The sequence below is a fragment of the Mesitornis unicolor genome, unplaced genomic scaffold, assembly GCF_000695765.1.
Source record: "Mesitornis unicolor isolate BGI_N332 unplaced genomic scaffold, ASM69576v1 scaffold9967, whole genome shotgun sequence".
NCBI classification, from domain to species: Eukaryota; Metazoa; Chordata; class Aves; order Mesitornithiformes; family Mesitornithidae; genus Mesitornis; species Mesitornis unicolor.
In genome coordinates this window covers 255559-278306 of record NW_010195773.1, presented here as the reverse complement: position 1 = coordinate 278306, position 22748 = coordinate 255559, and the positions used below count along the sequence as shown (strand labels likewise).

General features: G+C 42.0%; 1 protein-coding gene across 1 annotated transcript in view; it reads right to left on the bottom strand.

The window, feature by feature from the left end:
- Nucleotides 1–22748, bottom strand: part of AFF3 (AF4/FMR2 family, member 3) — a gene marked incomplete at its 5' end in the record, with an annotated part of 268426 nt that overhangs the window by 35922 nt on the left and 209756 nt on the right. Inside the window, 2 exons of the mRNA XM_010188239.1 lie at nucleotides 271–512; nucleotides 8208–8373. Coding sequence (XP_010186541.1) covers nucleotides 271–512; nucleotides 8208–8373 — 408 coding nt within the window. The remainder of the gene's footprint in view (nucleotides 1–270; nucleotides 513–8207; nucleotides 8374–22748) is intronic.

Genomic DNA, 22748 nt, shown 5'->3' with positions numbered 1-22748 from the left:
GCTCCCGGCGGTGCCCTGCTCTAGAGCCGCTGCCGCTGCTGCTGCTGCTGCCGCCGCTGGGCCGGACCCTTGGTGCCTCACCAGCAGTGCTTTCTGGAAAGCTATGGCTCGTGGGGGGGTCCTCCACCCCGTGGCAGTGGGGGCCGTCCCCAGTAGAGGTCCTTTCGGCCCGCCGTGGTGCCTTCTTCCCTGCCGCTTTCCTTGGTGGCCCACTGTCAGCGGCGGGGGGGGCCCTTTGGCGTTTTTGGTGCTTTGTTGGCGGTCCTGGGCCGTGGTCCGTCCCCTGTGGCAGCAGGGTTGGTGGGGGTGGTCCGACCCTCCCCACTGCTGTGCTCAACCGGGACGGCAGCTGGGGTCTTCTCACTTTCCTGCCGTTCTGCTTTCACACGGCCATAGTAGGGATGGGCCTCCAGTGCTGGGCCATCGTGGTGGGTCAGGATGGGTGCTTTGTGCGGGGTGACTTTATTCAGCCACTTGTCCAGCTGCCACTTGTTGGATGAGGGCGGCTCAGGCTGAAAGGGAAACAGATGGCAATGAGCTTAGTGCCAAGACCTTGTTGCCCTCAACCCGGAGCTCCCTCAGGGACATCAAAATGCTGGGCCCCTTCTGGAACTGCTGAGATTGTCCTCTGGTCAATGAGCCACCCCCAAACCATGGCAACCCCTGGGCCCTGGTCCTGTGCAGTGGGAGAGGAGATGTGGGGCATGCCGTGCAAGTGGGGATATTTTTTGTTTCAGAATGAGGTTGGGAAGGAGGACAGCTTCCATGACTCATAATTTCTAAGGATGATTCATGCAGCACTCCTGGCATTGACTTTGCTGGGAAATTATCCTGAATTTCCAAACAGAAGAAAATAAAATGGCAATAGGAAGGGAGGAAAACAAGGCAAGGGCACAGCTGAGGCTAAGGGAGGATAGCTAGTTGGAAAGCCAGGGATATGTATTTTGTGTCCTGTGCCATTACAATAAATATGAAAAGTCTTTAAAAAGCATAAAAAGAGGCATGTAGCGGGGAACCGGAAGGCTAACCAGGTCATTAATGTAAAATGTCTGGTACTGACGTTATAAACCTGTGAGATCCCACAAACATTTGTTGCGTGGTGGTTTTGTCAAGTGCTCATTTTGTGAGTATTGTGCAGCTGTTAGTTTTTCTCTTTGTTCCTGTCACAACACGATCAAGTTATAAGAGAGCATCTAAAACATAATGGTGTTTGGACAGTAAAGAAGTGGGATAATTATGATTTCAAATGTAACCACAGTTCAGACAATGTTATTTCAGAACAATGTGCAAGTGTTTTCTAGTGCTTCTTCCAATCAGTAATTTTAATGTATTAAAATGAAGAGAAAAGGAAAAAAAACCCAAAAGAAATAAATGATGGCTAGCCATATCCTAACCCCACAGAAGCCAATGTGAAGCGTCTCCTAATTTCCTTAACTGGAACCAAAATTTGATCCACTAGGCTATTCCACATGAATAAACAAAAACTGTGTCATGAGCCTGACATGAAAACCATCAATGCTCTGGAAGAAAGTTTGCTCAAGAGACAATATCCAGAGTCTCCAACTTAACAGTCTTTGACTTAACTCCTTATTTAAAGTAGGTGGCTGAGGACAACACAGCTTCCTGTATAGTCAAGGGCATCTCCAGAATCACGCAACTGAGGGTTGCAGTCACTCTACATGGAGCAAAGGCTTCTAAAATAAGCAAAATTTTAGACATCAGAATTCATCTGATACAATTATTCCTTCTTGCAAAAGTGTCTAATTTACTCATTATCAAGCTAGCCAATACCTATAGGAAGTTTGCTGGATTGCCTTAAGTTTATTTTTATTAAGCATACTCCCTAATATCTTACATGATTAATTTCTTTCCTGAGCTGTAAATCTTGAAAACGGATGGGCAATATTTATCTTGGATGAGAAATATCTTAACTCTTTATCTAAAATAAACATTATTTTGATTGCTACTGAAAATACAGATAGATTTGTTTGGTACCATTCATTGTGCACATACTGAATTTACTAGATATATAATAAAAGGTTCACTATACATGGAAGTCTTTCCACTGTTCATGTGGATTTAAGAAAAGGACATACCTCAGAAGCACATGGGAAAAAAAAATTATACCTCTGCCCATAAGTATAGGTCAGAGTGAGGGCAGCTTGAAAGTTAAAAAAAACTTCCAGCTTTTCTGTTACATCCCATTCTGTCTCTTTATGTACCTTGTAATTCTTGAAAACAATGATTCACAAAATATAGATTTCAAGGGATCACAGTAAACCAGCAGAAAACAGTGATTAACTGCTACAGTGTCATAACTTGGCAACGTGGTACTTTACTAGAGTGGTAAGTCTGGTATTTAGGCAGAATAACTACAGTTCCACCAACCTATAAGCCCACTATGAAATACAGTAAAAAGGATCAGCAACGTTGCCAGCTTTACTAATTTTTTCAAGAGGTTCAGGACACTCGCTATTTTTTCTGAAAGCCTCAGTTCTCAGAATCATGGACTTATTTAAATAAAAATTCAAATCATTGTTGCTGCTAAAAAAAGCACCCTTTAAGAAGCATCTGCTAAAAGTAAAAAGTCTGCAGTCCATCAGGTAAATTGTAAGAATCTGAATTTTAAAAATCAGAATTTTAAAACTTTTCTCACTATTTTTGGGCCCTGATACAGTTTTGGAATATTTGAGATTGTAGTTGTACAGGAGTGATGCCAATTCACTTTTGGAAGTAATTTATTCAATTGATTGCTCTAACTGAAAAGTACTGTACTTTGAAATAACTTTAAAAAAAGGTACCTCGTGAGAGAACACAATCATGACAGCCAAAAATAAAGAGCAGGCCTAGCAAAAAATGGGATCAGGAAAATTAGCTTGAAAGTTTTTGCCAGTCTACTTTACATGCCTAACTGCAATTATCTGTGGGAGAGAAAGAAAACATCTAATCCTCCACTACACATCGCTCCCCTGACCACGTCACATACCATTCTATGGAAGAAAAGTTGGTTTGGTCAAAGTGGGAAATTTTCAGTACCATGTAAGGATGGAAATACATATGAATATCTATCCAGAGTGATCAGATAGCAGAATGGTCTCTGTCCCTTGGTTTTTGTGTCATAGAAGTATGCTGCCCTCAAGGCCTTGTAGAGAACAGAGTGTTTTTTAATTGCTGGTGGTGCTCAGATAGGCAGCACTACTAGGAATAGCAGTATGTGATGAAGATGACTTGCAATGAAATATGGATTTGTCATGAAAACCCAACCCAGAAAATTTTACAAGACCAAGATAGTTTCAGGGACCGATGCACCACAGACATACACATGTGCCAGGCTTCATCAAGAAACAGAAGGATGTGATACGCTTCCTTAAAAGTTGTGGGTGGATTCATCTGTACAACATAGACACCTACATCTGAGCAAGTCAACGAGTTTCTTCTCCAGTCCATGGACTACTCACACCATGGGTGTGAAAAATTCCCTCTTGAAATAGACATGTGAAATAGGCCAGATGAGGTGGGCCCTAAAAATGTCTATTCCTCTCCACCCCCTGTAAATGGGAGGCTGAGGTGATGAGCAGATGTAGGTATCTACAGCAGAAGTGTCAAAATTTAGGTGAGATGACTCCCACTCAGATATATCTCAGATCTCTTCAAGGCTACAAGTGCAACCAGAGGCACGAGTGGCATGCATCCAAAAGAAACCTTTGTCAAAACATTATCTAGAAACACTTTCTGGGGTAAAGGACTGTTAAACAATTTAAGTGTCAAATCTACATTCTACACTTGTTATTACATAGGGACTTAAGGTGTAGCTAATACCATGGTGAACTTGAAGCATGACACCACTTGCATTGAGAGATCACATTGCCCATAACATGTGCAGGTACTCAGCCCACTGTGGGGCAGGACTGAGCTATCTGCCATCCCTGCAGTATTCTCCACCTATTGTAAATCCACATACTAATTTACCCTTATGATAACTTGCTTGTGCTGCCCTGCTATCAAACATTTCATTCAGGGCAATCCCCATACAAATGTGGTGCCTTTTCATTGTATTTGAAGGTATAGATGATGATGATGATGGAGATGATGATGATTATTATTACTACAACTATTTTATTGCTACTATTAGCACTGCTGCTAGTGCTTTATCAAATTAGAACTGGGGATTCTCATGTTGTAGGCACAGCACACACACAAAGTAAGAAGTGGTTCCTGCCACAAAGGGTTTTCCAGAGAGAAGGGAGAGTTTAGTTTGTAGTCATTATCAAAAACAGTCCACAGGACAGCTAAAGCCCATGAATTCTATCTGCAAAGGTAATGTCTACAGTTGGTCTAGTTGTAAAAAATCCATCTGAGGTAAAAAATCTTCTGAGTGTACCAGTCAGAAAATCAAATCAGGGCTATACTTAAGATGGGAGGCAAAAACTTTTTGGAAAACAAGACTCATACAGAAAACATAGCCCTCCTACCCCGCAACCATGAAACTACAACTCTTCTTCCTCTGCCTCTCTAATGAAATCTATCAGTGAAGAAAGGCTGGTGAGGTGACAGGAGCATGCTCAGGAGTTAGCTCATCTGTTAGATACACACATTCTTCCTATTTTCCGAGCTAAAGAGAAGAGAGCCAATGCCTCTGAGCACCTGAGGGAACAGCAGAGATTCACAGGCAGTGGCTCCTCAGACAGTGGTGCTGATGTCCAGGCACTTGAAGAACTTGATACAGGAGCTGCTGCTGACAGACAAGGGTGGATGAGAGCATAACCCTACAAATCACTTCAGCTTTGACCTAGTCAGTCACAATATGAGGACTTGAGATGAGAGGATATACTGTGATGATGGAACAAGCATGGACAAAAAGCATATGTGAATCCTTGAAAAAGAGGAAAAAACTTTAATGGTTGTGGACTAGTCACAAGAGCAGAGGCTGAAAAGGACATTGCATCTGGTGCATGGGGCTGGCAGGGCCCAGAACAGGACACTTCTCTCTTCTGGCCTGGTTACTGTTGCCCAGCACCTGACACTTTGTCCCATGCAATGGATTTTCCGCTTTCTTCCTGCCTGTTGTCCCCTCCAGTCCCTGTACAGTGGGAATCCCTGGTTGTCTAACCAGATTCACCCTTATTAAAGGTCTGCAGGATAACTCAATGGAATAAAGAACAAACAAACCAAATTCTTAGCTTTTGAAATATAGCTCTTTCTATGGACTTGACACCCAAGGTGGTTTTTTTTTACCATCTGAAGTAACTGCAAGGACAAGACATCATTATTTTCCAGAGTTCCCATTTATGATGTTAATTAAGGTCATGCAAAGAATTCATGACTTCAGCAAAGAAACAGGAGATAGAAGCCTCAGCCCCTTGTTCATAATTTCAGGTTTGGCAGTCCACAAAACTGTAACTACTCACATTAATGTCTGAGGCACCTTAATTTGTCCACATCACTGAAACCAGTCTGAATGTTGTCTCCTGTTCTAGCTCAACCATTATTCTTAGTTTACTGCAGACATAAAGTGTAGACAGCTGAGCTAGTCACTACAGGCTCTAAATACTCAATGGAAAGAAACAGACACTTTTAGGGTGCAATTCATCTAATCTATTTTATATGTATGCTTTACAATGAGCTGCTTTTACACTCTGGGTAACCGCATTTAGACACCTGAGAATAACTCAAAGATCTCAGAATGAGATGAGGAAAAAATACAGAAGAAATGAAACAGTAATTGAATTCCTATATAGCCTCAAATGTAGAACACACTGTTCTAGAAATAAAAGTCTTTGAGTATAGGCATATAATATTTCAGATTATGGAAAAAAAAAATTCAAGGCCTCATAATTTGCAGATTAAGTTCCTCCCAAGGTCGAAACATGGATTTCCTGCCCGGCATTGTGCTGGAGTAATCAAAGTCATTGCACCTGAATTTAACAGATTATGCTAAAGCAAAAGCAAAGATATATTTGCTTTTTCTGTCTTATCCAACAGATGAAATTCATTTTAAGACTAAGGACTGGAGTTGAGTCCACAACTTAAATTTGAGTGGACAGGACCTCCCTTTAAAGAGCTTCCAATGATCTGTCTCTCTTCATTTATTGGATAAGAACATGGCATGTACTTCAGAAAGATGGCTTCACTGGGTGCATAAATGTAAGTTAAAGAATTAATGCAAAGCAGACAGGACTTACAGCCAGAGACTGGAACATAAGCATATTTTGCATTGGCGCCATCAGTCATACGATGGACCTGGGAAAACACTGGCCCTTGGGGAAAACACAGGTATCCTACTCCTCTGGGACACTCTAACCCTATCCATGCATGGAGTCTTCCACAACCAATCAAGGCATGACCTATGAAAACCACTACAGCCATCACATTTTTTTGAGTCATTTACATTTTTGTATAACCATGTTTCATACAGCATGTCCTAGAAGGCAAACCACACAAATATAATGCAAAGAGACAAGCAATCTGTTGGAGAAGTGCAGCTGTTTCGTGACAATGATCACTGATAACTCAGCCTCTGTACAAAAGTAGTGCCACAGATCTCGAGAGTATATGTATCTAATGCTTAAGAGGAGTCGCTTCCTCTGCATTTCCGTGACTTTCAGTACCCTGCTTGACTTTATGAATTCCACGACCTGCCTCAGTTAATTAATTTCCCACACTCCCTGGGGAATTGCTGCTCTCAGGTCCAAGCAGCACGTGTATCTGCCTCACTAGCCAAAACTCCTCCCTTCCTGGGTACTATGCTGCTTCTCCTTTTATCTCCTCTTTCCTTCCCCCTCTGCAATGCTTCCTTCTCTTTCTTCTCTTTGTCCCTTTTCTTTCACCTCCTGAGATCCCGCAGGGAGAGGAGAGAGGGAGCGCGAGATCTCTGCACTAATTCCAGCAGTGAACTGAGCAGAAAGGGACCAAGGTCTTCATGGGTCGGATGAGAGAGCTCAGAACGGGAAATGAGACATGGGGTAGTGCAGGGAGGGCAACAGGGAAGAGAGAGAATAGGGAAGAAAGGAAAGAGGGCCAGAGAGAAAGACTAAGTAAAGGGATAAAGTGAGAGGAATATTAACTGGAAATGGATCTGAAAGTACTGCAAAGGAAAGACAGAAAGGGAGATAACTGTTAAATAAGGAACAAAAGTGACAGAGCCTGAGAGAAATATATTATGGGTGTTTCTGTGAGTACTGCATTTTACCCGATAGGAAACATGGTCCCAAATAACCAAGCTTGCTGGTGTCCTGGTTTTAGTATAATTTTTCAGTGTGAGAGAACACGTGAGACATAGTTTTTGGGAGAGAAATCTGGTGAATGGATGCTTTATGTGGAGTAGGATAATACAGTGACTGTATTTCATGTGTATTTACAATCTCGCCACTAGATTTTTGAATATTTTTACATATATTAATGTGTGTGATGTGGCTGCAGAGCTCATGGTTTTATACTAAAGGTATGTATTGACCAAAACACGTTAAAATGTCAGTCCTGGTAGAAGTGCAGAGCAGAGAAATCAGTCTTGTCCTGTTTATGGAGCACTCTGCAGAGTTGAAAGCGGAAGGTGACATAGCACTGGCAGCTTAATTCTAATTTGGCTAGGGCTTGTCTGCATGTGGAATTCTTCAGTACTAGCTTTCCAGATGACAACTTCAGCCTTAACATTTTGCACCATTAGTAATTCAGTTTAGTTCATTTTGGAGGTGGATTAAAACAAATCACACAAAGGCAGCAGTAACAGCAAATAATTCACTTAGAGACTGAGGCAAGGGAAGTGCGTGAGTGAAAAACAACTCTTTTGCTTTAAAAATCCACCCTCAAACTGTTTTTATAGAAGCTTCCCTGCGTCGAGAAGCCTCTAGTTCCCTTGCAGTGCTGGAAGCCCACATCAGGACTCATGCACATTGCTATGAAGGCCAAGGTGCATAAAACTTAAAGCAAGCTGTGAGCCTTCCAAGGCGCCCCACTCATCTCCTATTTGAGGAAAACATCTCAGGGTTATTTCTTTCTTCATTTTTGTTTCAAATGCTTTAACCTGCCTCAGGATCCCCTGCCACTTGCATTTCACAGCATGCCAGGAAGAGGATCCCTGGGCCTCTCTCTTCCACATTTTTTATGCATCTCCCTGCAGCTTCCTTGTGCTGGCTTGGCTGGAGAAAAAGTTCTGAGTGGGTGTAATAAGGGACTGCCGCTCTAAATCACAAAGAGCAGAAAGCCCTTACCTCTGGGCTGGAGTAATGCGAGGGCTTGCTGCCGTCAGTCTCGCTGGAGCTGCTTTCGCTCTCTGAGTCAGACTCGGAGCTGGTCTCGGATTCACTGGAGCTGCTGCTGCTCGACCCCTTGCTGGAGAGTCCCGAGGCTCGGGCGTTGGACTGCGGCACCACCAGGCTGCCAGCCCCACACACAGTCCACCGGGGAGGGGAAGGGAAAGGGAAGAGAAGAAAACAAGAAGATAAAAAAACCACATGTAAAAACCATGGTGTTTTAGGGAGCATATCCATCTGAATGCCTGTGAGCTTGTCTCTGCTGATAATGAATGGTGAATCTAGTTCAATATTATGTTATTATAATTGTGGTAAAATACAGAATTACCCTCATATCCATTTAAATCCACAGCCTTTGCCATCTCTTCTTCATCTGAAGGAGAGTCAGATTTTTACTTTTTTTACTTCAGCTTGTCCTTTTTCTCATTCAACAGACATTTTAGGATATATTAAAAACATCAAACATTAAAAAACAGAGTAGAGAAAGCAGTCTTACAGTGTCTAATGAACACTGCACAGAGGAGAAACCAGGAGATGGGAAAGGTGAACGGTTAAGCAACTGAGTTGCACTCCACGGTACCAGTCATTTATAAGTAGTAATAGCAATAACACTATTAATAACAATAATAATACATCCTCACTGGAGCTTCCGACCCCCATCTTTTTTTCTGCACACTTCTTCACCTACCCTTAAACGATGTGGTTACCTATATAAACCATCCTAATATTGACAATTGCAAGATCTAAGACTCTGATCCTGCAAAAACTTGAAGAGCTCAGGCTTGTGTTTTTGCACATCAGCAGTGCAGTGCTGTCAGCAGAGCTACTTGCCTTCTTAAAAGTTATGTTTGCATGCAAGTGTTTGTATTATCAGGCCTGACAGCAGAAGAAATGTATAGTTTCCTGAAATAGTTGACCATGCATATTAAAAATACCACAGTCATAAAGACTTGAGTGTGAAATGTCCTATTAAGTCATCCAGCTTATTCCCCAGGCAGTGGAAGATTGTTCCCTATAGCAGGGTGCATTTTCTAGTGAGTTGTCCAATTTGATTTTAAATGACTTGAATGCAGCTTTTACTTTTACCCCTGGGAAACTTCTCTGCAAACTAACTCAAATTCCACTGTCAGAAATTTCTCCCTACATTCAACCTGAAGTTGCCCTTTTAAAATTTATTGTTGTTACTTATTATTTCATCCTATTACTAATAGTTACTATGATAAATTATCCTCCTTCCTGTTTGCTGTCACATATTTGCAGGCTGTTTTCCTGCCCTGCTTCAGCCATCTTTCAGACAAGGCCTTCAACATGTATTTCTTCTGATCTTTCTTCATAAGTCATTATCTCCAGGGATATGGGATCATTTTTATTGCTCTTTTCTGAACTCATTCCAATTTGTCTATATCTCTCTGATAACAGGATGCCCAAAACAGAGTGCAGCATTATAGATGGGTTCTCACTAGAGCCCTACAATGAAAGGCTATTACCTTCCTGCTCCTTGACGTGTTGCTTCTGTAAACATATACCCGAGCTGTGATGGAATATATAGTCCATTAACACTCCTACATCTCTTTCAACACTGCTTTCTCCAGAATTTCTCCACCCATAGCTACATTTTAGATTACCGGCTCCCAAAGAGATTAGCTTGCTTTTTTCCTTCATACCAGATCTCATTTTCTCCTTTACCGCACATGCTTCTAGCTCCTTTTGATTTATTTCTCTGCCCTCGGAGGTGTCTGCAGCAACTTCTAATTTAGTATCAAATACAAACTTAATTAAATGGTTATTCACTTCCTTTTCCACATCATTAATGAGACTATTAAACAAACCCCACATGAAACACACCGGTACCCTAATAACCATCTCTTCCCAACTCCATTCACTGGTGTTTATCATTACCCTTGTTTATGCTCCATCAGTCCAATATTGTGGCTAATGCAATGTGATCTTGGAGATGCATTTTGTGAGAAATAATATCTAATAATTAATTACAGTTCTGCTATGTTGCACCTAATGAATTGTCTTTACCTGCTAATGGTGCATTTCATTCTGGAAAACTGGTACCTGACACAAGCCACATACGACAGGCAATTGCTGGGGCTTGAAAAGAGGCCAGGCCATCAGAGATGCTGTTTCAGCTCCACGATTCCCCATGGCTGCCTCCCCTAACATATGCCAACCTTTCCCCACTGGACCACCTGTCTTGTACAAGCCAGTACTCCCACCACATCGCTTTTACTTAGAGCATGCCCCTTCCCTTGTGATAGGAAATATCATAGCTGTCCATTGTTTTCTTGCTCCAGAGAGTTTCTGGTTGGCTGGGGAACTGTGCTGCTGTTGGAGAGGTTTCTGCACCCTTCAAGGCTCAGTGGGGCCAGGCAGTGCAGAAAACCTCACCTGCGATCTCACCTCACTAATTAAAGCAGGTAAAATAAACAGGAGACGGAGGAGCTGTCATCCATTTATACCTGACCTGTATTTCCACCCTTGTAACCATCAAGCCATAGAGAGAAGCAACAGTAAAGTCTCATCCTCTGTCAGGATGGCTAGGTGCTACACGTGTGTTTGCAGAAGTGCCTGCCAGCTCTTGGGAGGCAAGAGGTCTGTCATCATGTACAGGCATTAAATGCAGTGATTACTAGGAATACCTTTAAAAACATTCCCTCTGCTATTTTTGTTGTTATTCATGATGTCTCTTTGTCTAGCCAGATAGGTGTGGTAAACACAAGATTTTCAGGCAGCCATTTGTGTAACAGCATTGAGGCACAGAGGTTCCTGAAACAGAAACAGCTTATAAGCTGGTAAAAATTTTCCTTCCTGGAGAAAGAAAATTGATGTTTTGTGCACTGCTTTGGGACAATACAGTTTTCCACTTGTACATGTTGCCCGGTAAACCCTAGACTTAAGTTGCTCCCTTATATTAACAGATTACAGTCAAACCCTTGCTAATAAAATAGTGAGAGCTATATAAAGGCTATTGTGAGTGGGCTTTCTGGTTTTGAGTTTCTTCTTCTTCTTCTTTTTTTTTTTTCTTAAGGGACTATGAAAAGGTAACTGCTTTTTCTGACAGTGTAGGTTAGGGAATGCTTTTGACAGTGTCTGACTGTGATGGATTTCCAGTCCCTTCCACAACAGCATTGACTGTTGCCTGAAAAGTTCTTCAACATCACAAAACATCTGCACATTTATATCCTGCCCCTAGTGACTGTAGTTTTAATTTTTAAACCATCATTTTTGTTTGGCATTGACTGAAGTATTCAGAATTGCTATATAGGGGATGAGGGAGAAAAAAAAACCCACAGTAATATTTCTTTCATGTTGTGACATGAAATGTTTTTCCAGGCTGCTGAATAGAAATTGTTTCTACAGCCATAGATATAAAATATAACTGTTGGACTCTTCACAAACATCTGGAAGTCTATGTTTGCTGCTCTAATGGTATCCTATATACTACAAAATTTAACAACATTGCAATATTTTCCCATGTATGCTGATACTGCTGAAGTCTCCCGTCCCCCTTTCTACCTTTTCCATTTTTAAATACAGCATATTCTTATAAGGATCCTCATTATACTATAGTGACCACGGTGAATACACTAACACATTTCTTCATGCATTCTTATTAAAAAACCCCAACCATTATTTCAAATTGGTGTCTTCTATTTTGGACTCTTCTTTCTCAAGCATGTAAGCAAGATCATTCAATCAAAATAAAAGACTGATTTACATTTTAACAACCATGGCACATAGCATTCATGCACATTTTGCTACTGGCTTATGCCCCAGAATTAATTACTAGATCATAGAAATGACATTTTTTATTTTAAACAATTAAACAACAATTTGGGTAAGAACCACTTTTCTTTAAAGAAAAGTTCTTTATCGGAACATGCACTCTCTGACTTAAGAGAGAGAGAGAGTAAATACCTTGTAAAGTTGTCAGAAGTTCAGTAATAAGATCACTTCATAACCAACACACCATCTGAAGTTTCTGATCAGATATGTCCTGTCATCCTGGCTATATGGGACTATGCAAGTCTCCAACAACCTATTTTCCTGCACTGCCTCGTGGACAGGTTTCACACTTCTCTGAAAAACTGCTGGATACCTTGTAGCCTCAATTCTTCTTAGATGTGCAGGTTCAGAAACAGTGATCTGGGGAAATTAATATAGCTAACTGGTGACCCGAATTGAGAGGTAGAATCATCCCGGAAGAGCCTGACAGGTTAGTTGTGGTGGGACCAGTTGTTAGCTCCATCAGACTGCATGGCCATGGCCAGCCTTTGAACAGCACCAAGGTGGTTTAAACACTTTCACAGGAAGGTACAGGCATTTACTATTGAGTCAGTGGGGAGAGATTCCCAAATCAGATTGCCTCAGTGGTCCTCAGGAGACCTCTTGAGGTTAATCATGCTGGATCTGGATCCTACTTTATGCTCCATACTAAGCTGCTGCTTCCATCTGTGCTACTTTCCATGACAATAAATCACAGCGTTCAGCACTGGCCACAAGAAGTTCCCAGGCAGTTAAGCATATGCTGCATTGCAGGAATCTAGTCTCAGTGCTTCAAAGGCAGACGGCACGGATGCCAGATCAAGGCTCGAGTTAAACAGATGCAGTTCTTTACCAAACTGCAAGTATATGGTAACAATGTTAAATGGATTCAAAAGGAAAAAATCCTGACTATTCTTAAGAATTTAGGATCACAATTCTTCACTCTGTTTCAGTATGAATGCACTTTATATCCAGTTTGCACAGGTATGAATGATTACCAAGAATGCAAGGCAAGGGAGAGTCAGGCCTTGAAGAAAAGACTGTGGCAAGAAAACATATCAGACTGGCCCTCTGAAATACTTCTCCAGCCACAACAAAGGCTATGCAAATGCTCATGGTTCATCTTTTGGAGTCCAGTCAGTCTGTGTAATTTCACTTTGCAAGAATTGTATCCAGAGCTTTCTTACCAAAAAAGCTCAGTCGCACTATCAGACACTATCTGAGGTATTTGTTTTTGTGTCTGGAGATGGGACAATATTTAGCTAGTGTAATTTGCATAGCTGTGATCATGTAAACTATTTTTTTCCTAAATTTCACCCTATCATACCATCCACCAAGCACTGTGCAACTACCAAGCAGAAAGAGGAATACAACAATTACTGTGAAGAGCTGACTCGAATAAACAAATTACACCGTTAGGGATCACACTGTCAACATTGCGAGGTAAACATGGAGAAGGTGATCTGAATTTGCAGATGTCAAAAACATTTACAAAAATCCTGAGAAAGTCTGTATGAATGCTTGCAGTATTTGAAATACCCAGAAAATCTATCACTGTCTGGAAGATCAAGGCCAAATGTGGAAAACAATACTTTGAATCAGACACCAGTCCCTTGGCTGGTATAAACTGTCATGGCTCCATTGACTTCAATTAAGCTACCCTGATTTAAATCAAACAGTAAATCTGACCAAGACTCTGAAATGATATTTCAAGCTCAGTGATGAAAATATATTGCACCGTTTAAAGGAGCTCTGCCGGCAGAGTCTCTATTTTTATTCCAGATGAAAGTATCAACACCACTTCCTTCTTCCCTTGAAGCCAACCTAAAACCTGGTGAAGGTCTTTTACAGAAAATTCTTTATTGCTTTGTTGCGAGAAGCAAATTCCACATGGTGCTTCCTCAAAGCACACACTGAGAACATCGTGCCAAGATCTGCATAATTACCTCTGCTGCCTGGCACTCAAGATATTGCACATCTCCCATGCACACAGTAGGGAATTCCTGTGTCGATAATTGTGAATGAATCACAGTGGCAACAGAAATGCCCACTTCTTGCTGCTGCCCGTGTGTATTTTTCCAATTCTGTTTCAGCGAAGACATCTGAAGCATGCTTACCACTGGGATCTATCCTGGACTTGCAGATCAGGCCATCCCAATGTTGTAACAGAACATATGGGGATATTTTTCTGAGGCAAGCGTAGAATGCCAAGAAATAGCACCATAAGGATAGCCCACAGGATGAATATAGACGTCATCCATTCATTTAGGCTAAAATCATGCTGAGAAAGGGGAGATGATACCGTAAACTCTAGAATACGCACCTGCTTAAAGACAGCTGTGTACCTCTAGGGTTTAAAATACAAAGGCTGGTTCTGTACTTAACGTACAAATATGAGTATAAGGAGCCTCTGCACTAGTTTTAGCTCTGCCATATACTGTCTGAATAAACAAATCAGTTGACCTTTCCAGGGCTTCAGCCACCATCCTAGTCATACATGGGCATGACTGAACTTGCCTACCTTCAGTGTGTTACAGGATGTCCTTTGTTATTCTTTAAAAAGCACTTGGATGTCCTTGTTCTGAACACAGTACAGAAGTGACATAAATTTATGGGTTTGTACCTTTGCTAACTGAGATCATGAAACCAATTGACTGTCTGAGTTCTTTAGTTACCAATTGTCAAAAACTATAGTTCACTAACAAAAAAAGCAGACAGTCCTATCATGGTCAGCTGTTCAGGCCTGAACAGAAAAAAATGAGGCTAGGCACTTCCCTTTCTCCAGGTAAACCATTTCCCAGGAGTCTGTTAATATCTTTAGGAAACAGAGAAATGTTTTCATACCTCATTCCTATAATGGATGAGGTATGAAATGGGAGTCATGATGAGTGAGAGTCCTGGAGGTTGTTTGGCTTGTCACAATATATAATGCTTCTGTGAAAGCACTGTATTACCTTAGCTGCACCACCTTTGCACAGCACAACTAATAAAGCACAGCTGCCAGGAACAGAGTTCATAGACTCCACCTATATTTTAACGCTGTCCTTGGGAGTTGCTTAAATAGTTTGTGCTGACAAGACTACAAGTATCATCCAATAATGCAAACCTAAGGTAAATCAGTTCTCTTCAGAGAGTCAGGTGTGCCCTGTGTGATTGCAGCTTAATTGCCAAAATACTCACCAAAGAAAAACAAATTGTTAGGAAAGCCTGTTTAGAAAAACAAGCTATGAAGCTCATGCATGCACAGAAAAAGCCCTCAAGAAAATTCAGTCTCGCATGGGGATATCTGCTTAAGGTCTGGTTGATACTGTAAGCAGCAGAACCACAGCTCCCACCTTAGAGGAATATGGTAGAAAAGAGAAAACCATTGAAAAAAACCCCTTGGCTAAAAAAACCTCTTTTAAAATAAAATACTACATAACAATTAATAGTGACATCTCTGTATAAATAGGTCTGTCAGAATGAGTGTATGCCGGGGTATCTGAGATGAAAGGGTCCAATAGACCTGGAGCGGCGTTAGCGTGGGGATGAAGTGATTAGTCAGCAGGCTGACAGCTGTGCGAGGAGCCTGGTGCCAGATTCCAGTGTATGCTTCCACTGCTGCCAAGTGTTTGCTTGTCGCTCCAGATAAATGGGGCACGAGCAGTGTCTTATTTGACCTGCTTGCAAGAAAAATAAAGCAACTCTGACTTCCTCAGTGTGTTTGTCGTTGACCTTGCATCAGATGAATATGAGCAGAGAGATTCCCTGGTCCAGTAAAGTTAACTCTTCAGTAGAAGGGGAGCCATAGCGTCTTTTTACCTTGGTAGTATAATTAGGCTCTTAATGGCTCAAAGTACAGTGACTGGTAGAGAATAAGTGACAGGCACAGCCTACATGTCCTATATGGTCTTTGGACCATGCCCTTGGACCAATGGACTGGAGAATGATGAACAGCTTTGAGAACAGCCTGTGAACATTCACCCTCCTGCCTCCACTGTGAAACTGGGAAACCATTTCTACAGAGACCTTAGGTGGGCAGGCAGAAATACATTTTAAGTGGACAAAGTTGTTGGAAAGATTCAGTGAGACAACACTGCTTTTTATTTCCCCCTGAGACCAAGGGGACTGGCTGTTGTGTGTTTTCCTTCATATGTACCCCAGAAGTTTTATTTTTCTCTCTTTTCTTCCCCAGTTTGGTCATAAAATCATAAAACATAACATTATTTGGGTTGGAAGGGACCTTAAAGATCATCTAGTTCCAACCCCCTTGCCATGGATAGGGACACCTCCCACCAGACCAGGTTGCTCAAAGCCCTGTCCAACCTGGCCTTTGGGATGGTGGATCTCAGGGGTGAAGAAAAAAGTTAAATAGAGTAAAAAGTAAGAGGCAACTAATTGTTGTGCTTAACTTCCTTTTGTGCTATCCTCCTGTTCCAATGAAACACCATGCCTGGCTTTTATTTTTATATGGTTACACATGTTGTAATCTTGAAAGTACTGTTTGTATGAAAAAGGTCATGTTAGGAACTTTCTACTTGAGATCCCCTCTGTTGTCTGGCTGAAGCCAGCTTCTGCTGCTGACTGGAAATCAGACACAGCGTCTTTGAATTACAGATCTGTAAGGGAATGTAGAACACACACTCCTTTGACCTTTAATGCCCTCAATGTGTGAAGGTTGTCCTTCATGGTGGCTAAGAGCGAAAACCATACTCTGGAATCAATGTTACACAAAGAACTCTCTAGGGAGATATACCCTATTCCTCTAGGTATCTAGCCCTCACATTAGATCTTTTTTTCATTCCAAAAGGCCCAGGAAAGTGGTAAGAAACCTAGACTGAAGGAGGAACTGACACGAGTCATCACCACAACGGGAAGGGATCGAAGGGGCCGAAGAAGAAGCAGGAAGGGGTCGAAGAAGCAGGAAGGGTTGTCCCCTGCAAGCTTCCCAGTTTAAAGTGAGCGTGACCTTTATGGGATAGAATACATATTTATTGGTCAGCTTGGATCAGACCCAGATCATCTGTCCTTGGTCACCTATCCCAGAGAGTCCCAGGCTCTTGCTTCCCCTCCCTTTCTCTTGTGCAGAGAGAAGAAAAAAACCAAACACACACAAAACCCCCCTAAAACAAAACAAAAAGAAACTGTAACCACAGGTGCAGACAGAACCTTTTAAAACATAAATATCTGTTAGCAGGACCACAAAATTTTAAAAAACCGCTTCAGCTTCATAAGGAAAACAATTCCATCCTAGCCAAAGTTGAAGCGTTCTTCTGGCTGAAGGATTAAAAGGGAATTCTACAATTCAGTCCCAGCAAAACCAGGACAGAGACATGTTGCAGAGGTAAAGGTAATTAAGCACAAGAACAGATCATCAGTGAAGATGAACCTAACTAGGTTAGGCAAAACTAGGAGCAATGCAAAATGTTCTGCAGAGCGGCAGTTATCCAGGATCTTCAAAATGTCTCATCCAGGAGAATTTGATACCAATTCCCTGGAAATTAACCTATGTGTTGCTTTTTGTGTCTCATTTATACTCTAAAGCATGAAATATAGTTGTACTTCTGTCCCAGAAAACTGCAATTTTTGCTTGTGAGTGACAGCTTCAACAACCGACAAAAGACAACCCCTTCAGTGCACACAAGGAAAATCCTAATCTGCTTTGGCCTACCATTGCCTTGCGTCAGAATTACTGTTGACGTAACTCCTGTTATGGCTGTCCATCTAAACTGACAGCCCTTTGTAATTTTCAGACACAGCTGCACCTCACCTCAGGTACAGGCAGTCTTTTGCCTCAGCCAGCAGGGCCCTGGGTATGGTTCTGCCTTACAAGACCTCTCGCTAAGCTCTGAGAGTCCAAATACAGATGAACTTGTGCAGATAAAATTACTAACTACCATAATGGCTGTCCAAATGGGTGCAATAAATTTGAACGTGAGACAAACTCTCTCAGGTTTTACAGACTCTTAATGTTGCTGCTGCCAGCTTTAGTGTTACTCTTTGACTCAAACCATATTCTGTTGTCTCCCAAAGGTCTTTTCGGCCCGTCAGCTCTAATCAATATGCTGCCTTGAGAAGGAGCTTTTTTTAAGTAGGTTTGATCACCATAAAGAACCATATAAAGAAAATTTGACTTCTACTCCTTGTCAGCATATATCATTCCTTATGCAAAGCAGCATTTAGATGGTCTGTTAGTTGAATCCAAGTGCTTTCTTTTGTATGTTTCAAGAAATGACAAATGCCTGGAAAAAATGCATAGTTGTCCTACAGAAGACATTAGGCAGACTCAGGAATGGCAAGCAGAGCAGCTAATAAAGCCCAGAACTGTAGCAGAGAGCATATTAAAAGCTAATTAGTTTGAGATTATTTGAAGACTTGTAAAAGGTTATTCTGTTCTCCTTTCTGATGTAAGTACAGCCTGTTTTCCAGCAACATGGAAAAATATTTTAATATGTTTTTAGAAAGAGATGCCCAGAATATGCTGTTTACCTATTATTAACATACTAACTCAAAATAAAGGATGTTTAAAACCAATTTTCAGCTGTTGAATATTTGCCTGTGGTGCAGCCTTAGGTTTTCACGGGTTTGAGCCAATGGTAAAAAAATCTTCTCCCATTCTGATCAGGCTCAGATTCATGAACCCTTATTCTTATTTACTAGCATCACATTTTATAGGTTGGACTGGAGTTCCCAGAAGTGCTCATGAAGTGCAGGAATGGTCTGTCTAGTGAGGGCATCAGGATCTGACCCACTGTAACCCAGCAACACAGTGTGCAGGTACTAGATGAAGGATTTTAAAATAGAGAGCAGCCCCTACTAGTAACCTTTGCTGTGTCTTCCTCTGTTATAATGTAGTAGGGTGGCCTGTGAAAAGCAATGAATAACTATGAGAAGCACAAATATATAAATATACGTTAAGAATGAGTTCTATAAATTGCTCTTTATAATTCAAGGGAAAAATCAAATGTGAATTGCATCCCTTTGCTAGATGTCATCCACGGCAAGTGAACCTGAGGTTTGTTCATGCCCCCACAGATGATGAGGGGAGGCGGAAATAAATTACAAAGCAAATACAATTTTATTTGCTTTATTAATCTAGAATGTGTCTGGACACAGTGGCTCCCCAGCTGCACCCTCCTGCAGTGTGTTATCAATGCTTTATTTCTGTGAAATGTGCTACCAACTAGCAGGAAAAGCACTAGAACTGTATGACATTTTAATAAAAAAAAAACCAGTTTTACACCACGCTGTGTCCTGATGTAGTTAAACTTACATTTTCCAATATACCTTTCAATTCATATCTCATATGTTTTGCTGTTCATTAACCGCCATGCATCTTTTTAGGTTTCTTACAATATTACAATATCACCAAGGCATGCTTAGGTGCCTTTGCCTGTTCTTCAACATACCTTTGTTTCTCCCTGCCTCTCTGAGGGAAGCAGAAAGGAAATACATACATGGCAGTGGGAAGAGGGCACAGGAACAGGGAGAAATATTGCTCATCGGTGCTGCTTCTCCCTCCCAGTGCCACAAGAAGCTACTGCTGCCTTCTTCCTCTCTCTCCCCCCAGGCTAATAGTCCCCTCCTGCCACTCTGGTCTTACCGCAGTATGTCAAACGTGCCTCTGCCTGCCTGAGGTCCCACATGATCTTGAATGTGCTGTGTGCAGTGGTGGGCCTCTTAGGAGCATGAATTTACATCTAGCAGCATGGTCCAGCAGGGAGACAGTTAAAAGGGGCAAGAGTCACCATGTGTTGCTGCTAGGAGTTCAGTGCCCAGCTGTGAGGAAATAGATTCAATATTTCTTTAAAAGTGTATCAGGTCACCTGCCTGCAGCTGGGAAACAGCTGGGAGCAAGTGGAAGATTCTGCACAAGAGCTCTGCAGAGACGAGATGGATAGATAGGTTTCCAGGAAAGTATGGTTTTCCGGAGTCCAAAAGTAACTCTCCAGGATTTTTTACCACCTTGACGTGATTGTAAGCCCTGCAAGACAAGCCTCAGCTTGGGGAGAAAGATCAAGTGTTGGGTCTTTGCCATTAACTTAGACACTAGAGAAAAGGACTAGATGACTTTGTTGATATCTAGCTTGAAGACCCCAGCAGGCCTTCAGACAGTTTTATTAATCATAAAAGTCATTAAATATAACCAATTCCTCAGTGCAAAAAAAAAGAAAACTTCAGAAGAATGAATCAGGGCAGGCATCTCCCATTCCTAAGAGCACTCTGCATTCTGCACGCAGAGCTGAAAGAGAATACTTAGGAGTGAAACTCCCAAGCAGTATATCCAAATGCTTTCACAGGGAAAGGGCAAGCACTTTCTTACAGACAGACTGCAACAGGGGAAGATATTGATGGGCTTTGTGCACAGCTCAGAGGCACTGAACTTTCAGATAGTTGACTCCAAGGCTTGCATGTCACACACAGAATCAGCAAGATAGTTTTCCTCTTTGCATTTGCACTTGGCCTTTCCCCCTTAGCTTTTTTGCTTTCCCCTTGCCTCTCCCTTTTCCCCTTTTCCCCTTGGATTACCTTGCTGTTTTTTAAAAAATATATAGAGATAACATTTAGTTGCCTCTAGTCTTTAGCTGCCCTTGCCATATGAATTTGTAAGACCCCTGAAGATGTCTTACATATCTCAGGGCTTCTCAAGTGACTTTAGATGTCTGTGTTAAGGTACTTGAATCACATCTTAACTTTGTCACCCCACAGTTGTGAAGAAATCCTTCCAAAGCTGCCCCCATGCAACACTAGACATAATTTTTGGACTTCTGGGGCCAGGGCTTGGGAAGATTCCAGTGAGACTCCATGCACCAGTATAAGCAAAGGGGATCAACTCTCTGGAAAGCAGGTTTGTGGACAAGGCCCTGACAATCCCGATGGACACCAAGTTTGCCATGATGTAGCAATGCTCCCTCATGGCAAAGGCAGCCAACAGCACCCTAGGCTGCAGTAGGACGAGCGTTGCCAGCAGGTGGAGGGAAGCAATCCTTCCCCTCTCCTCAGCTCTGGTAATGAGACACATCTGAAGTAATGGATCCAGGTCTGGGCTCTCCAGTACAAGAGAAACATGGAGAAACTTCAGCAAAGTGCCATGAAGATGAGTAAGAGATTGGAGCATCTTTCACACGAGGACAGGCTGAGATGACTGGGAGGGTTAAATACCTGATAAGAGGAAGTAAAGAAAACAGATCCTGGCTCTTCTCAGTAGTGCCCAGTGACACGACAAGAGATGCAAAGGGTGCAAATTGAAATATGGGAAGTTTAATTTAATATAACAAAAACCTTTTATTGCTGTGAGAGTGGTCAAACACTGGAGCAGGTTGCCCAGAGAGGCTGGGAAGTCTCCATCCTGGGAGATATTAAAGACCCAACAGGACACAGCCCTCAGCAATTACTTTAGCTGACCTTGCTCTGAGCTGAGATTGGACTGGATGATCCCCAGAGGTGCCTTCCAGCCTCAGCCATCCTGCGACCCTGTGGGACTAGCTCAGCTACCACAAACTATGGTGCTCTCTGGGAACGCAAAACTCAGTGGGGTATGAAGCCCACCCAAGAAGCTGGATAACTACGTCGGCACTGAGCTGTTCCTGAGCTCAAGTTGGCCATGAATGTCCCCCTGTTGTGTGTTTAAAGCTCACTCAGATGGCTACATAAGTCATTGTCCCAAGTGGACTGAAGCGTAGAGTTGGCCTTGGGTGCCAACACTACAGCTGAAATCATGAGCCAGCTGCATATCACATATTGGCAGCTTTATACACTGCTCCATCCTTTTGCAGGCTACTCCATGCTTGTCAGAGTAAAATGGACTCTGGGGGTGTTATTAGGTTAATTTGCTGCTTTTGGTGTATTTTACAGCAGGTGGAAGGCACAGCAGCAGCAGCAGCCACAGGCCGAAAAAGATTCCTTCTCCTTGAAACGTTTCTGGATCTATTTCTGAATATGGTCAGCAGTGTCTGAGGCAGCCTATCAGGTCATGCTTTATTTATTTAACTGTACTTTGCCACACTTCTCTCCTGTTATAAAACTTTGCTGCTAGGAGACTGCTTTACATTTTTTTGAGTATCTCTCAAGTGCAGTTGTCTAGCATCACTGCCCTGAGCAGCTGCTGACAATGCCAATGCAATGAGAGCTGCAAAATACTTCCTTTTTGAAATCAAGAGCAGAAATCATTAAATAATGGACTAATGTGGCCATTCTATCTATGCTGCTCATAAATTAGATTTTGAACTTGGCAATTGCAGGGTAATTAGGAGGAGAGTAGCTTTCCTGCAGGAACATATATTTCCTATTCTGCCTGCCTGACACACTCCAGTTTAATTTTTCCTTTGTTCACTCAGCTCAGAGAATGGCAATTACCAAAGGTGATAGCCTAGTCGCATCCTTTGAATCATGAAGAGACTTAGCACAGAAATGAAGAAGAATTTAAAAAAAGGACAGGTATCATCAGTAATTAAAATAATTTTGAATTAAAGGGACTATTTCAATAATTGCTTTTGTACTATAATCATCACCACATACCCTATCCTTATGAATTACTAATACAGTGAAATAACACTTCTGTGGAGAGTGAGTTTAAAAAGACCGCTTTCCTAAATACATAACTTCATCACTGAGATGTAAGTAATGTTTGGGCAGACGTTTTGGAATGGTAGGTGATGCCATGGCTCTGATCACTAACAGCCATATGATTTTTTAAGCCCTCCTTCCTCCTTTTGCCCTGTCAGAGAGGCACAGGAAACAGCAGGA